This window comes from Sciurus carolinensis, chromosome 3 (genome assembly GCF_902686445.1).
Source record: "Sciurus carolinensis chromosome 3, mSciCar1.2, whole genome shotgun sequence".
Taxonomy (NCBI): Eukaryota; Metazoa; Chordata; class Mammalia; order Rodentia; family Sciuridae; genus Sciurus; species Sciurus carolinensis.
Genome location: NC_062215.1, coordinates 49,828,536 through 49,846,345, shown reverse-complemented (window position 1 = coordinate 49,846,345; position 17,810 = coordinate 49,828,536). Strand labels below are relative to the sequence as shown.

Genomic DNA, 17,810 nt, shown 5'->3' with positions numbered 1-17,810 from the left:
ATTGCCCATAGCACAATCAACTCTCTCCAACAATCACTCCCTGTAAACTCCTGCAGGACAATCACATGAACCAGAAGTGAGAGAATGGAAGGTGGTGAGGAGGAGGCAGAGTTCAAGGGTGACCTCCTGCATCCCTCCAAGTTTCATTTGCAAATAGTGTTATATTCTGTTAGTCCACTTTGTGTTGCTATGACAGAATACCAAAGACTGGGTAATTTATTAAAGAAATTTATTTCTCACAATTCTGGAGGCTAGGAAGTCCAAAATCAAGGTGCTGGCATCTGCTGAGGGTCCTTTTGCTCTGTCATCCCATGGCAAAAGGCAAAAGAGCAAGAGAACAAGTACTCAAACTTGCAGCCTCAGAGTCTCCCTAAGTTGCTGAGGCTGGCCTCAAATTTGCAATCAATTCTGCCTCAGTATCCCAAGTAGCTGTGATTACAGGCATGCACCACTGAAACCAGCTTCAAGCCCTTTTTATAAGTGGCATTAATCCATTTGTGAGGGTGGGCTCTCACGACCTAAACACACCTCAATACTGCTGCATTGAGAATTAAGTTTCTGGGCTGGGGTGTAGCTTAGTGGTAGAGGACTGGGTTTGAACCCTAGCACCACGAGATAGAGAGAGAGAGAGAGAGAGAGAGAGAGAGAGAGAGAGAATGAATATGAAAATGAGAATTAAGTTTTCACTACATGCCTTTTAGGGGACAAATTCAAACCACAGCAGTGCCCCTGAGATGGAGGCCTTCCAGCTAGATCACGGATTCTAACAACAGCACCTACTTAAAGGAAAGTTCTGTTGTATTTGCATTCCAATCTTATTACTCATCCAAAATTATTTCTCAAAAGCTCTGTGAGTTTTTGCAGATGTGTTATGGCATCTTCTAGGTCCCTAATTTCTTCTCTCCAAAGTAAGAGCAGGCTCTGAGGAACTCCTGGGCCCCAGTAAGCCCAAAAAACCACTGGACATGACCAGCCACAGCACCTGTCCTGGTCCATGTCTGACTTTCCAAGCCTTCCCTAGGATGGGATTCAGCTTCCCTCCTCTATCAGCCTCCTCCAGGAGCTTGCTGAATCCCAGAGGACTGGTAGAAATCTCCCACACATGGGCGCCCCAGGTCTACAGGGGTGATCCAGGGCTTGGCTTGGAGCTGGGAGAGCACAATCCACAGTCTCCCGGTTCTGGTCTCAGGTCGTTTTCACGAGCTCAGTTCTCCCTCTACCACATCCCTACGATGATATTAGAAGAATGCTCTCTTGTTCTCTCTCTTCATGACTAAAGACACCCTCAGGAAAGATTTCTGTAGCTGCTCTTAACTAAGGGCTTTTATATTCCATAGCCGGCTGCAGGTCTTGGCCAGTAGGATCTTTAATGTCCCCCAGACAGATGCAGTGGTGCACACCTGTAATCCCAGAAACTCAGAAGGCTGAGGCAGGAGGATCCCAAGTTCAAGGCCAGTCTTGGCAGCTAAGGGAGACCCTGTTTCAAAATAAATAAAATTTAAAAGATCCGGGGATATAGCTCAGTGGTAGAACACCCCTGGGTTCAATCCCCAGTACAGAAAAAAATAAAAATAAACAAATAGTCGAGAATAGTCCAAAGAAAAATGTTGAAACTTTAAAAAATATATATTTATCCACATAGTTACCCTTTCTTGTACTCTTTGTTTTCTTCATGCAGCTCCAATCTGCCGTCTGGGTTTCCATTTCCTCATCCTGAAGAACTTAAATGTCCCCTAAAGAGCCACATGTTAAAGGTTTGGTTGTGTGTCCCTAACACTCCTGGGAGGGTGTGAAGTCTTTAGGAAGTAGAGCCTAATTGCAGGAAGTTATGTCACTGGGGATGTGGCCTTAAAGGGGCTATTGGGACCTCAGCCCCTTCCTGTCTCTCTCTCTCTCTCTCCTTGCTTCCCAGCACCATGAGGTGAACAGCTCCACTACACACTCCTCACCATTATGTTCCACCTCACCACAGGCCCAAAGCAACAGGGTCAAGCAACCAGGGACTTAAACCCCTGAAAATGTGAGCCAAAATGCACCTTTCCTACTTAAAAGTTGTCCATCTCAGGGATTTTGTCACAGCAATGGAAAGCTGACTGACATTCTTCATTCCTTTTCTGGGAGCAGCTGGTTCCCTTTAAAGGGCTACGCCACACCCTTAGGAGTCAGGACTTCTATGGCCAGAGTGCTTGAGCCTATCAGAGCTCTCCACGCTTCTCTGCTTGGGCTGAGATATTCCTGGAGTCCTCTGGAAGCCTGGGGTGTGCTACACCACTTTGCCAGTTTCTTCAAGTCTCGACCAAAGAGATTTGCACAGTAACCAGGCCCTCCACCATGCTGGCCTCCCTCCCGGAGTTGGCTGACCAACAGGGCAGATCTAGCAACTCTCTCAAGTTAGCTCCCAACTCCTCTCCACAGTCTATGCTTCCTGCAAAGCCAGGGCCTCTCACTTCCCCTTTCTTCATCCAAACAAGGAAGAAATCCTTGGTGAGTGTCCATTTTGCACACATTATGGTCAGTGCCTTGCACCTCTCCAGCAAGATGGGGTTCTCTGGTATCATTCTTTCCATCAGAGGGCAAAAGACACAATGGAGTAGAGGGTACCCTGGAGATGCCATTCTCAGTTGTGGACCCAGCACCCATCCTCCAGGAGGCTGGTCCATTCTGTCTGTCCTTTTTCCCCATAGCTTTCCGGACCTCCCGAATGCCATTCCCCCGATGAGCTCAGTGTCAGGTGCCCCCTGGTTAACATCACATGAGGTTTACCTTTCTCTGCTCTCCTGACTTCTGTGCTAACCCCCACCTTGATGTGCGCCTGCTGATGCTCCACCGGGTCTCAGGATTCTGCATGATGGCCTCTCCGCCTGTCAGTCACTCCCTTGGGAGCTCTGCCTTTTCCAGCTGAGTCTGACTTCAAGGACTCACCCCATCCCAAGGGACTCTACTTGCATTATCTTCTATCCCTACCAATCCTCAGCCTTGTGGTTCAGCTGGCTCATATAGGAGGTTCACAGACACAGAGTTCAATCCACGATTCTTCCTATTGCATCTACAACAGCTTTGGTCCTGAAGAGTCCCATTCATTACTTCAGCCACCCCTGCTTCCATCTGCAGGAAAACTAGCTGGCCCAGAGTGAAATAAAACTTCAGGGGCAGCAACAGAGTTGCTCCCAGTTGCCCCAAATGCAGCTGCCCTCAGTTTAGCCCTAACATTTAAGCCTCCCCTTAGGGATGCTGTCACCAACATGCTGACCGTGGGGGCTGCACTTCCTCTTTTCCACATAGATCTAGGCTCTTCCTCCATTGACCTTCTAGCACAGCTGAGCCCAGGCAACCACATGACAAAGAGACACAGTGGATAATATTCAGACACCTGAGCTGCCAACCCAGTTATGGGCTCATTTCTCTCATATTTAGTTTGTCCATAAAATGGGAACAGCACCTCACCTTTCACAGAGCAATCAGAGAAACTAGTAATAATATACATACCACACCCAGTGCCTAGGAGGTGCTCAACAAATGGAGGTCCCTCTCAGTGGCCTCGTTCATACATGGGCACTTCTATTGCAAGTTACTAGCTGGGAGTGGTGTGACAAATCTTTAAGTACTAAAGATTTCCTAGGCCTTTATATGCCAGGGGATGTGACTGTCAAACCCAAATCTGTCCCATCTGATAATTCTGCTTTGTCCCTTGGGTCTGATCCCACCTCCCTTCCCCTCCCAAGGAAGAGCACAGTCACTTGGTTCTTACTAATACCCACTAAACCTCGCCCCCACCCAAAACTGCTGGCTGAATCCAGCCTGGGACACTCCTCACCGGACAAAATCCACCAGCCAAATTTCCACATCAGTATTTCCTGGGAAAATGTGGCCACCAGAACAACTCCCAAAATATGCGTCTCTCCCAGGGCTCTGGAGCTACAATCAGGCTCCTCCAGATCTTCCCATAAGAAGCAGTACACTTGGTTTCTTGTGCATCTAAATGTCAGGAAAGAACTAGGAAAATCAAAGCAACACACCTGTGCCTCCCCTACAGTACAGGTACTCCAAACATAGAACCAAGAGTTCCCAAATATATTCTGCTAACAGTCATGAAAGCTCATTCCGGCCTGTACCAGAAATAGCCCCTAAACTTTGCTCAGATGCTACTGATCCGTTTTGGGAGGGAGTTTGTTGTTCTCTTCTGGACCTGAAAGAAATACAGTGTGCCTTTAGGCAACCAGGTATTATTTTTGATAATGTTGCCAAAGAATACTACTCAGGCAATCTCACTGTATAACTATTTCGCCCCTATCTCTCTTCCTTTCTCCCCCTACTCCTCCAGGCCATAAGTTGAATGGATCATTTTCATTCAAAATGTGTTACTTTGTTCTTTGTGAAGCAGGTTCAGGGTAAAAATCCTAAATAAATACAGTCTTCATGATAAGGGCAGATTTGTTGCATGATTGTTTACTGATACTTAAACACAATTGAGGGTAACCATTAATTTTGTCTTTAGAGCAAGCCTGGAGTCAGAGGGCCTTTTAGTAAAGGGGATGTCCTGTAAATCCCCGCCCCCCCACCGGTTCCCCACCCTGGGACTTTGGAAACTTTGGATTTCACTCAGGCCATGACCATGATCTCAGTGATTAGAGAACAGCAAGGCCTCCCAATTGTCACCCAGACAATAAACAGCCAGCTGACTCTGCTCAGCAGGTCCTGGGTAGTCTTGGGGCCAAGCCAGAACCCCAGGAACTAGCACTTTCAGGTTCTGAGCCCAGTGGAAGGGGTCTAGCTGGGGGCTGCCGCACCCTGAATCAAGCCTGCTGATGGATGAGGCTCCCACTGGTGGCCAGTAAAGCTCAGCTGACCTGCAAGTGGGCGGCCCAGAGGCGGCCAGGCAGCCTGACCCGGGACAGCACAACTGTCCACAGGTCAGTGGGCTCTAGGATCAGGGTGGAGAAACAGGGCTACTTCTCCCAATCCCGGATTCTCCCTGTGTCTTCCCAAGACCACCAGGTTTGTGCAGTCCTTTGACGGGCCCTGCCACCGCCGGCACCGCGCCCGCCTGTTCCAGAACTCGTACAGGCAACAAGTTCTGGCTTCTTCAGAGCGGCCAATGGGTTCGGGAGGCCCGGCGTGAGGGGAGCGCTCCTGTGGAGCCCGCGATGCCCATGCCTGGAGGGGAGAGCGCTGCCTTCTCCGCCCCCAGGAACGCGGAGTTGCAGGTCGGTAGAGCAGATCTGCCCCCGGGGCGCCCCTCAGAGAGGGACAGCAGCACATCCCCGCTGCGGTCAACAGGTACACTAACACCCGGAGGACCGCAGCCGGGGTCTTCCCACCCTAGCCCTCGCCCCTTACCTCCAGCAACTGCACGTAGCTTGCCGGGAACCAGCCGCGGAGCCCGTCCTCTTTTTCGCCTTCCCACCAGCCTCCGTCCGGGACTTGCAGCAGCGTGATAAGCTCGCCCGCGGCGAAGCGGAGCCCCTGGCCATGCCGCTCCCCGGAGAAAGGGTACAGGGTCCGGCAGCGGGTGCCGGACATGGCCTTGGCGCCCGGGCTCACAGGGCAGACTGCATCCCTGCCGAGCCCCGCGGGCTGGGCAGCGGCTCCGCGGGATCCCAGGCGCCCGGAGCCCGGGGCTCCCGCGCTCTGAGCGCGCGCCGTGTCGGGGGTGCGCGGGGGTCCCCGGTCAGGCAGGGGACGCGCGATCCGCACAGAGAAGCAGAGACTCGCTGGCTTCGCCGAGCGAGCGGCGACGCCCCCGGGCCGGGCAGCTTACAGATCCCAGCTCTGGGCGAGGGGGCGGGGCTCAGGGGGAGGAGACCCAGGGGCCCCGGGCTCCCGAGACAACTTCCCGGGGACGCGGAACGCGGGCTGCCGCCGCGAGGGCCGGCCGGAGCCAGGGCCGCCCCGGCGCGCGGAAATGCGCAGCTCCCTGGGGAGGTGGGACCCGGAGCATCCCCCTCGGCAGGACTCCGCGGTGAGCGAGGGAGGGAGGGGCCGGGCGGACGTGGAGAGGGGCTGGCGGCCGGGTGGCCGGGCGGGGACTCTCTGGGAGACGACGGGGGCGGGCCGGGGGCTGGGCTAGGGCGGCCACGCCCGCCGAGGGCTGAGCGCCAGCTCGCGGAGTGGCCAGGTCGCTGGGGAGAGGGACTCCCACGCACGCCTCCGCCACCCAGTGCCTCCGGGAGGGAAGCGCCCCTCACTGCCAGTTTCATAGGCCGGGTGCTGGGTGGCTGACGGGCGCGCGCTGCCTTCAAGGTGTCTGTGAAGGAACGTGTTTCTGACCGTCATTGTACTGGTTGGACCTGGGGTTGAACTTGACTCACCAGAAACTGAACAATGGGTGAAAGACTGGTTTGAAGCCTGACGCTGAGCGGAGAAGACCAGAGGCCGCGTGTCATATTGTAGAGACGAGGCGGGGAGGAGAGGGAGATGGAGTCAGAGTTGGTAGAATTGGAAATAGGCCAATGGGGATAAATGGAAGAAGGGCGAAAGGTCAGAGAAATAGTACCCTTAGCTTTTCATGCAAATGAAGGCCAGTTCAGGGTCTAGCGCTCCGGGAATCTAGATGGGCCAACTGATGACTCTACACTCCTTTAGTCGATCAACTAGTAAGAAACTGCCATGTTCTGTGCAATGCGTAAGGTACTACAGACATCATTTGGAAAAGTTCCTGCTCTCAAGGGATTCCTGGACCTCAGGTGCTGAACAGAACTGACCTTGCACCACACATCTCAAAGAAAGGTTGGTTTCTTGCTAGCCTACTCTATATGGTAAAATAAAATGCATTTCCTAAACTGCAAATAGCTGGACCCTTTTATATCTGTGTATGCAAGTTGAGCATTCCTAATCCAAAAAATCTGAAGTCCCAAATGCTCCAAAATTCAAAACTTTTTGAGTGCCAATATGATGCCACAAGTGGAAAATTCCACTACTGATTTCCTGCAGTGGGTCGCAAGCAAAATGCATGTGCATCAAAAATTGTGTTTAAGGTGGACATGTAACAAATGAGTTTTATTGTTTAGACTTGGATCCTATCCCTAAGATATCTCATTATGTATATGCGAATATTTCAAAATCTGAAATCCTAAACAATTTTGGTACCAAGCATTTTGGATAAGGGATACACAATCTATACTTCCACCTATTCCCATCCCTGCTCAATAATCTTCCATGGCTTCCTATTGCCTATTAAATTTGGTATAAACTGTGCATTTCAGCCCCTCTTCAATACCTACTCTAGCCTCCTCCTTCACTATGCCTACCTAGATAGCCAGTATAAAACCAGTCAGATGGGGCTGCAAGAGCCCTGAGTCTTGCAGTGCTTCGAATCAGACGCTGGCACAGGGCCTTTCATCTAGGTCAGTGGTACTCAACCCTGGCTGTACATTAGAATCACCTGAGTAACTTCCTCAAAATACTCATGCCCAGGCCCAACCCAGCTTTGAGATTCACTATTGAACTGCAGTCTGCAGGTAAACCATCCCACCTGAGCAGCCACCACCTGGCTTCTGGCCCTGAGAATTGACAAATGCAGATTGTCTGTAACATTCCAACAGATGCAAATTCACAAACATTTGCTTGGCCAGAAACACGTTGATCAGTCACCATTAAGAGTCCCTTAACACAGAGTCTCAGGGCTGGAGGTGTAGCTCAGTGGTAGAGCACAAGGCCCTGTGTTTGATATCCAGCACCACAAACTAACTAACAAACCACCACCAAGAAAGAGCTGCGTAACTTGTCATAGAAAACAGTCACTAGCCAGGCGGAGTGGCACTCACCTGTAATCCCAGAGGCTTAGGAGGCTGAGGCAGGAGGATCACAAGTTCAAAGTCAGCCTCAGCAATTTAGTTAAGCTCTAAGCAACTTAGACCCTATCTCAAAATAAAAAATAAAAAAAAGGGCTGGGGATGTGTCTCAGTGGTTAAGTGCCCTGGGTTTAATCCTTGGTACCAAAAACAAACAAACAAACAGCTTGCAATCCTCCTAAACAGCTGAGATTATAGGTGTGCACCACTGCACCCACTTCGCAATCCAGAATCCTCTGTAGCAACCTGTAAGCAATCTGCATTCCATTCTGGAATTGAGAAATCTCAGCCTACACAGCACTCCATACACTTCAGCACCAAATAATTCCCCTCCCCCAACGTCCCCACAGCACCAAAATTGATCATGGCTGTCAGTTTCCTCAATTATTTCATCTCGTTCCTGTAATCCTAGAAATGGAGTTGATTATTGCCCCCAGATTAGAGGTCGAGAAACTGGGGCTCAAAGGATGTCACTTGCCTACCATAATACAGCCACTCATCAAAATGCAGCTTTGAATTCAGGTCTGCCTTATTGTATATCAAGAGTTTTTTCCTCTAGTCCATCCTGCCAGATTCAGTAAATGTGAATCCTTATGGCTCACTTCCAAATAGCATTTTAAGACAGGGCTCTCTGGTAATACCCAATATTAGTCTTTTTTTTTTTTTTTTTTTCCCTACTGAGGATTGAACACAGTGGTGCTCTACCACTCAGCTATATCCATAGTCCCTTTGATTTGGGGCGGGGGGGAGAGGTTTATTGGAGATTTAATCCAGGAACATTTTACCACTGAGTTACATCTTCCAGAACTTTTATATTTTTTTGAAATTTGAGACAAGGTCTCCCTAAGTTGCTTAGGGCCTCACTCAATTGCTGAAGCTGGCCTTGAACTTTCTATCCCCCTGCCTCAGCCTCCTGAGTCCCTGGGATTACAGGAATGCGCAACCATGCCCAGCTTTAATTTTTTATTATGAGACAGATTCTCGATACATTGCCCAGGCGGGCCTCAAACTTGGCGATCCTCCTGCCTCAGCCTCCCAAGTAGCTGAGATTACAGGTGTGCACTTCTATGCCTAGCCAATATTAATCTTGATAGAAATAAGACTGGATTAGCAGGTAATAGAATTTCTGTCTCTACCAGGCAAGTCCCTCAACACCTTTGTTTCTGTTTCCCCCAATTATATTATAGAGATTGAAGCCAATATCTAGAATGTGAAAACTGAGATACTTCAATATGTAAGTCTGTACTGCCTGTATTCAAACCCAGTTCTGCCACTTTGTGTGTGCCCTAGGGCTATTTACTTTACTCTCTGATTCTCATTTTCCTTATCATTAAAAGAAGATGGTAGCAGTATTTATATCATAAAGTTATTAAGAAGATTAAATGTGTAAACATGTGAAAGCAATGCCTGGTACATTAAGTTCTCAAATACTGGTAATTATTAATATTTATCTAGTTTGATGGTCCTGATAATTTATTATCTAATACTTCTTTTTGATCTAAGCTTTCCAAGACAGTAATAGAAGTGGGAACATTTACATCTTTGGGATGCTAAAAATTGTAAAAGTATGCACTCTGGATTTCTGTTTTCTTCCAGGATCCTGAAAGAGAGATGATAAGGCCAGGCATGGTGGCACATGTCTCTAACCCCAGCAATTCTAGAGACTGAGACAGGAGGATCACAAGTTTGTGGCCAACCTCAGCAACTTAGTTTGACTCCATCTCAAAAGAAAAACATAAAAATAAAAGAGCTAGGGATGTAACTCAGTGGCAAAGCATCCCTGGGTTCAATCCCTAGAAGGTGGGGTGGGGTGGGGAGGAGGAAAATAAAAGATAAATATGATAAGTTCCTTATCTATTCCCCCCCCTTTTTTGTTCACTAGGGAATTGAAGCCAGGGACACCTTACCACTGAACTACATCTCAGCCTAGTCATCATCATTGTTGTTGCTATTGTTATTACCATTATTATTATTTGAAGCAGATCTTGCTAAGTTGCTGAAGGTCTTGCTAAATTGCTGAAGCTGTCCTCAAACTTACTACCCTCTTGCCTCAGCCTCCCAGATGCTAGAATTACACAGGGTGTCATCACACCCAGCTTCTATTATTATCTTGAACTTGTATTTAAATCTGTAATTATTAAACTGTTTTTACTAAGTAGGTCTTATTATACCAGTTAGACTCCTAGTAACTCATGAGAAGAATAGCATCTTTTTTTTTTTTTTCTCATTTCCATTATCTATCCCTCTTTTTTTGTGGGAGGGGTACTGGGATTGAACTCAGGGCATTCAAGCACTGAGCCACATCCTCAGTCTCATATTTTGTATTTTATTTAGTGACACTAAGTCTCACTGAGTTGCTTAGTGCCTCGTTTTTGCAGAGGCTGCCTTTGAACTCGTGATCCTCCTACAGGATTACGGGCATGCGCTACCAAACCTGGTCCATCTATCCCTCTGGAAGCCTGATATTGAGTCTTAAGAAAAGTAAGCATTCCACACTTCCTAAATTATTTTGCATAGACTGCTTGGACCCCTGTTCATATTTGGATTTTCCATATGGCCACACAATTCTGTAAACACGTTACAACATTCAGGTGAGACTATATACTCTCTGAGAGCAAGCCTTAGTCGTTAGCTGTTAATTTTATCATTTGCAATTTATAGTTATGTTGTAGCAGATATTTCTTTTCTTCCCAAGACAGGCTTATGTGCTTTTCCATTAGACTATGGATGGCAGAGAAATGTAAGTGTTTTAGTTTCTTAAAAAGCTAAACATAGCTGGGCATGGTGGCCTGCCTGGCATCCCAGCAACTCAGGAAGCTGAGATAGGAAGATTTCAAGGACCAGGCCAGCCTGGGCAACTTAGTGAGACCCTGAATCAAAATAAAAAATAAAAAGGGCTGGGGATAGAGCTTAGTGGTAAAGCACCCTGAGTTTAATTCCCAGTCTAGTACCTAAAGAGAGAGAGAAAGAGAGAGAGAAAGCAAGCGGAACATAAATTTACCATTACGACTCAGCAATTTCCTCTTGGGTGTCTACCTAAGAGAAATGAAAACATATGTCCACACAAAAATTATGGTGAATTATCACAGCAGCCCAATCATAGTAAGCCCCTTCCCCAAGAAAAAAGTAGAAACAACCTAATTGTCCATCAGTGCGTGTATCCATATAATGGAATATTTACTCAACCATGGAGAGGAGTGAAGTTCTGATAGATGCTGCCACATGGATGGACCTCAAAGATGTTATACTAAATGAAACGAGTCAGACACAAAAGGTTGCATATTACATGATTCCATTTATATGAAATGTCCAGAGAAGGCAAATCCATAGAAACGGTAAATAGATTGGTGGTTGCCAGGGGTTGGGAGTAAGCAAACAAACACAAGGTTTCTTTTTGGGGTAGTGAAAGTGTTCTAAAATTAGATTATGGTAATGATTGTGCAACTTGGCAAATCACTGAATTATATGCTTAAAACAAGTAAATTTTTGGCATGGAAAGTGCACCCCAATAAAGCTTTTAATGTAAAACAAAAATAAACAAAGAAAGGCTTTCTTTACCCAATGAGAGTATTTTTCTTCACTCACGTGCACCAGTTCATGCAACAGCAACCCACAGAGTTTTAGAACTCATTAAAAAATGTACAATATGGCCATGTGGGGCAGTACACACCTGCAATCCCAGTGACTTGGGATACCTAGGCAGGAGGATTACAAATTGCAGTTCAGTCTGGGGAATTTCACAAGACCCTATCTCAAAATAAAAAATGAAAAGGTCTGGGGATGTATCCTAGTGACTAAGCACCCCTGGGTTCAATCTCTAGTACAAAAAAACATATATATGTGTGTGTATATATATATATATATATAATATATATATATATATATATATATATGTATATATGTATAAGCTAGATGCTTGGACAGGGGAAGTAGTTCAGGAAAGAGCAGCATGCACAAGACTCTTTACTTAATCTCCAGCAAAAGGAAGAAGGAAGAAAAGAAGGGGGAGGGAAGAAAGAAAGAGAGGGAAGATTCTTTATAATCTCAGTATTGGAATGATGCTATTCCAACTTGTTTGTGTACCTCCATCAGTAAAATTCACCAATATATGTATTTCTATTACTTATTTTAAATGCATGAATCACTAAACTAAGTATAATATATGAAATGAAAATTTTTAAATGTTCATACTAAACATAGCTCATGTATAACTAGAGGTTCTATTATAGTCTTCCTGTACCATAATGGATGTTTCCTGGAATTCTTAGGATCAGTGATATTGAAGATCAGTTTGGAGCTGGGTGTGATGGGACATACCTGTGATCCCAGACACTCAGGAGACTGAGACAGGAGGATCATGAATTTGAGGCCAGCCTGGCTATCTGGTAAGATCCTGATTTAAAAAATAATAATAACATCGGAAGGAAAACAAAGTTAAGTTAATGAACTGGAGAAAGCATTTTGGAATCCTGACTTTAGGGAAAATAAATGGGTGCAATTCTTCCCTTGGAGTGTAGAAGAAGCCTGGCCTGAGGCCTGCATGGAGGAGAAGTGTGAAGAGCTCCATCCGTCCTCTCCTTGGTCCTTTGTATCTGTAATCCCCGTCAGAGGGTCCAGCCAAAGATCCAGAAGGAGAACACGTTAAAACGATGGTTATCTGTGGTCTTGCCCCGGATATTCTGATACAGTGGGTCTGGGGTGAGAACCAGACATCTCTATTTTTAACAAAAATCCCAGATCTTAAGACGTAGTTCTCAGACCATACTTCAAAGGCTGTCAAGTCATTTTCAGGTTTTATTTATGAAAGGGAATATTATCATTTATAAGGAAGAAGGGTTTGCTTTGGTATCTTATTTAGCCAGGCCTATCAACATTTAAAAGAAGGAAGAGGAAGTAAAGTTAGCAGCAGACAGAAAATGAGAAAGCAAACAGGTGTCAGAAGATAGAATTACAACAGTTTTAGCAAAATATTTTTTCTTCTTTTCTTTCTTTTCGTTCTTTTTTTTTTTTTTTTTTTTTTTTTGTGGGGGAGGCTGAGGGGAATGGGTATTAAATAACCCAAGGCTTCATATGCTATTGAGCTACATTCCCCAGCCTAGCCCAATTTAACAATCATGCAATACTGGGATTGAAGAAAGGGGCTCACGCATGCTGGATAAGCACTCTTCTACCACTGAGTTACTTTTTTTTTTTTTTTTTTTTAAACAAGATCTGGCTAATTTGCCTAGACTGACCTTAAACTTGTGAGCCTCCTGCTTCAGTCTCCTGAGTAACAGGGATGACTACAGATGTGGGACACCACCGTGCCTGGCTAGTTTTAACAGTCTTAATTGGCTTTATTTTCAACTCTACAATCCAGCAACACTACATTCCATAAAATAGAATAACATTTCAATGATCCAAGCAGAGGATGTTAATTTTTTATAGACAGGAAAAAGGTTCAAGAAAGCAGACAGGGGACATAAAGGGCTTGAAAGTTACTGTCCTTGTGAGGTGGGGACAAGAAGAACAATAGAAAAAGAACTGATTAGTTGACATCGGATTACTTCAGGTAGGTTTTTGTGTGAGGATTAAGGCAGAGGGAACTTCATTATCATTCTATTTGAAACTGGCCTGTTTGGAAAAATTGGCTGTTATCTTTCTAATCCTGATTTCTCAGAAAGTCAGATAAACAGCTTAGCTGCAATTGATGGCATGGAACTTCAGCGTGAGTGACTCCAATTTTGATTTTTAGACTGGTCAGTTGGGGCCTGGTGCAGGAGCTTAGCAGTCCAAAACAATGGCCGTAAGTTTTATTTAACAGCAGTAATAGATAAATGGGGAAAGAAAAGATTAGGGGGAATGGAAGAGACAGAGAATATAGAATAAGAAAAAGGAAATAGGGATAGAAGAGAGAAGAGAATGGAACATGAGAGGGATGGGGAAGAGAACACCAAACCCAACTTTCTTGCAGGTCCCCTCCCCCTCACTTGGAAACTCTGATGCCAGAAGAAATTCCAGCCCAAACCAGCTTCCCTAGTGAAAGCAACAGATTTCATTTGAAAACAAAACTCGAAGAAAAGAGAAAGGAACAAAAAGAGAAGAAGGGCCCCAGAGAAGTTGTGAGACAAAAAATAACACTTAGAAATTGAAGTCAAGGTCTGGGGATGTGGTTCAGAGGTAGTGTGCTTGCCTAGCCTGCATGAGGCTATGGGTTCATCCCAGTACCACCAAAAAGGAAAAGGAAGGAAAGAAGGAAGGGAGGAACAGAGGAAGAAAGAAAAGAAAGAAGGAAGGAAGAAAGAAAGAGAGAAGGAAAGAAAGGAAGGAAGGAAGGAAGGAAGGAAGGAAGGAAGGAAGGAAAGGAAGGAAGGAAGGAAGGAGGGAAGAGAAAGAAAGAAAAAAATTAAAGTCTGTCTTTTCACTGCTCTTGCCCCAAGGGTGTGGAAAGGACTTTCTGACCTATTCCTACTCTTCCCTATCTGTGGCATGGAAATAAGGAAATGAGATTGCCCTTTCGGAGAAATAACAGAATATCCAACACAGAGCTGAGTGGAGATAAGCAAAGCCACAGAAAGAGATGGAAAGTCTCCAGGGTCAAGACCCATTTCCAACATTATGACTGCTAGTAACTTATCTGGAGCATGGAAAAATCTATCCAAAGAGGACTGTGCCCTCCTAGAAAGAAAGAATGAGGTTTAAGAGAACTGCTGCCCCCTGGGGCCTTATGTCCTTCCTCCTTGGCCTTCTTTGCCTAGGGTCACACAGTAGATACATCCTTGAAAATATCCGCTCGCAGCACATTGCATGCATACACATACTTAAAAAAACTGCCTTGATTATTTATCCCAGCCTGCGCCTCTGTTTTTCTTTTTTAATACCAGGGATTGAACCCAAAGGCACTTAACACTGAGCCACATCCCCAGTTCTTTTTATTTTTAATTTTGAAATGGTCTTGCTAAGTTGCTTAGGGCGTTGTGAAGTGCTAAGGCTGACTTTGAACTTTCGATCCTCTGGCCCCAGCCTCCAAGCCGAGCCAGTGGGATCACAGGCGTGCACCACAGCCCTGGGTTTAGCCTGCACCTTTTGCCTCAAAGACAAGCTTGCTTCTAATTTCTTATCACAGCAGCATGGCCAAAGCTGGCATTTTCATTGTAGTGGTGTCCTTCTACCAAGGTGTGAAAATAACCCCTCATTAAAGGTAACTTAGGTTGACACAAATCCCCAGGGAATTTTGAGTTTTTAAAAAAGAATGTTCTTGGCTTTCCTTGGCTTTCTCCTGCGAAAGGGGCTGGCTAAGGATGACTGTTAGGAATAGCCCGTTTCTTTCTCAGAACAAAACCCCATCAACATGAGTCTCTATTCTTTTGAAGGCTAAAAATAAATTCAGAATTAATCACAACAGAAAAGGAACAGTCTCTTCAATGACTATAATTAGCTCTCCATTTATTAATGAAGATGAGGCTCATCTGACTCCCAACTTTTTTGCTTACTAATTACATGCACAGGAAAAGTGGCTGCCCCTCTCCATACCTCAATGTCCTCATCCACAGAATAGGGATGGTGATCCCTGTTGCACAGAGCCAGGGAAGGATGCAGGAGGCTGTCCAAGGAAAGTGGGTTGGTCAGGGCGACCTCCATTCAAATGTCCACAAGTCTTCATGCACTGAACCTGGTTCACACCCAAAGAAACTTCACTTGCAGGATTGAAGTGAACGTGGCTTATGGAAACTTCCAGTCCTGGTATTGTAAGGAGGTAGAGGGAAAGTTTGTCTACTCTCTAGACTAATAAAAATTCTTTCCATAGCCCTTGAGGAGAGCCTCAGTGAAGAAATAGAATTCATGTTTAAATTCCTCTTGGCTTCTGCAACAGGGTCTCCCTGTCAGAAGGAGGTAGCCTGAGTCCTCCTCATGGTCACCTGAAGGTCAGAACTGGCAGAAAGGGCTGGAAAGACTTCCAAAGAAACTCATAGCAAACTGCTCTTCAGACTGCCTAGGGCTACAAACAACCTGGAGAGTAAAAGGCACATGATCAGAGGTCCTCTCTCCCAACTCAAAGTGGAAGATAAAAATACAGGAAACCCAACTTTTCCAGAGATCAATATCCAGAAATCTCAGGAACATAGAATTCAGTTGGACTGAGCAAAAGGAGGGGCTGGGGAATATCTATAGCTCAGTTGGTAGAGTGCTTGCCTCATAAGCATAAGGCCCTGGGTTCAATCCCCAACACTTAAAAAAGAAAAAAAAAAGAAATACATACAACGTGACTAACTGTCAAAGTGGGTGGTGGGTACATGGGGATTCATTGTATTATTCTCTCTGCTTTTTCATAGGTTTGAAATCTTTCATAATAAGAAAATAAGTAAGTATATGCACCTGAGCTTACTCCATACACTTAACTTTTCTGAAAGACCTTCATAATCTTAGATGCACTTAGTTTTCAAACAATTATAACAAACTTACATATATATATGGCATTGAAAATTGAACCCAGGGGTGCTTTACCACTGAGCTACACCCCCAGCCCTTTTTATTTTATTTTGAGGCAGGGTCCCACTAAGTTGCAGATGCTGGTCTCAAATTGAATTTGCAATCCTCCTGCCTCAATTTCCCCAGTAGCTGAGATTAGAGGTATGTGCCACAACATACTATGATCTGAAAACTACATTATAATAAATTATGTATATAATGTAGTCCATAGTATATGGAACAAGTATCTTGACATTTTGACAAAAAGAACACCTGCTAACAGTTGACAGAGGATAGGAATCAAAGAGAGTCATTTAAGTCTCAAGAAAATAAAAGGTATCTTAGGGCTGGAACTGTAACTCAGCAGTAAAGCACTTGCCTAGCATGCACAAGGCCCTGGGTTCCATTCCCACAACACACATACACACACACACAGGCACACAAAGATGGATCTTGCTAATAGGTATTCTTAATGAACAGAGCAGTGTGAACCGTAGAGGTGAAGCTGAGTAAGTAGATCCTAATATAAGCATACAAGACAGGTGATACAAATGCCAGTCCCAGCTCTGCCCTTCCTAGTCAGAGCCTCAGTTTTTCTCATCCATACAATAGGAACAAAGCATCCCTCTATGTATCTTACCAACCCACCAAGACAGCCAAAGTAGGCCGTGCACTGAAAGTGGCTAATGAACTAAACAACATTATTCAATATAAAGTACTAAGAGAATGACAAGGACCTGTATTATTCCTTTTTATTTTTTATTATTTGGTGCTCAGGATGGAATCCCAAGCTTCATGTGTGCTAAGCAGACATTCTACCACTGAGCTGCACCCCCACCCCTGATTCATTCCATTTTAAAAGTCAGCACAGCATGGGGCAATTTTTTGGAGGGTCTTCATTCACAGAGGCTAAAAGATTCCAAGATATTTCAAACATTTGTAAGTAAAGGAACAAGTAAGTAAAAGGAACAATTTGATTATTGGGCAAATATACTTATGCAGGAACGACTCATTTTCTAACTAAAATTAAATGAGGTCATTGCTAACATTGGTTACCTGGGCGAAGAGACTGGAAACCAAGGGGGAGGGCGGGAGGAGATTTAACTTCCCTTTATAAACTTTGGCATCACTTCATTAGCTAATATGAGCTCATATTACTTTTGTAATCTAAAAGAGATTACAAAGAAGATGAAGTACTCAAAATAAGGTAATAATGAACATGGATCTCATACCTGTGACCCTTTACTAGGTGAGTTATGGATCAAGATACTTGAACCATGTGGTGAGTTCCTCCTTCCATCATCTCTTCCCTTACAGGGCTGAAGCTCTGGCTACCTGATATCTCCATGGGACTACTTAGGACTTTGAACTCTGACCCTGGTCTTGGTGAAAATCTTACCAAAAACCTCTTAAAGCAATTGTCTACTAGAAAATGGTATTAGATGAACCATGCATAAATAATGCCAGATCATATTTGTTCTGTACAAATAACTTTTTTTAAAATTCATATTTATTGTAAACAAATGGGATACATCTGTTTCTCTGTACATGAAGTAGAGGCATACCATTTTT

The 17,810-nt window shown here is 45.1% G+C and overlaps 1 protein-coding gene and 1 long non-coding RNA gene across 4 annotated transcripts in view; one reads left to right on the top strand and one right to left on the bottom strand.

Moving 5' to 3' along the window:
• Nucleotides 1–5,950, bottom strand: part of Gas7 (growth arrest specific 7) — a 234,159-nt gene extending 228,209 nt beyond the window's left edge. Inside the window, exon 1 of one of the 2 annotated variants that reach the window (XM_047543646.1) lies at nucleotides 5,338–5,950. In XM_047543646.1, coding sequence (XP_047399602.1) covers nucleotides 5,338–5,471 — 134 coding nt within the window. In that variant the 5' untranslated portion in view covers nucleotides 5,472–5,950. The remainder of the gene's footprint in view (nucleotides 1–5,337) is intronic. The other variant, XM_047543645.1, reaches the window with a different exon arrangement.
• LOC124979205 (uncharacterized) lies at nucleotides 5,034–17,188 on the top strand. 2 transcript variants are annotated; one of them, XR_007107640.1, is made up of 6 exons: nucleotides 5,034–5,959; nucleotides 6,628–6,726; nucleotides 8,978–9,024; nucleotides 12,059–12,175; nucleotides 16,103–16,131; nucleotides 17,016–17,188. It is a non-coding gene; the product is annotated as an uncharacterized LOC124979205 (long non-coding RNA). The 2 variants fall into 2 exon arrangements; XR_007107639.1 differs by lacking the exon at nucleotides 8,978–9,024.
• The last annotated feature ends 622 nt before the right edge of the window (nucleotides 17,189–17,810 follow it).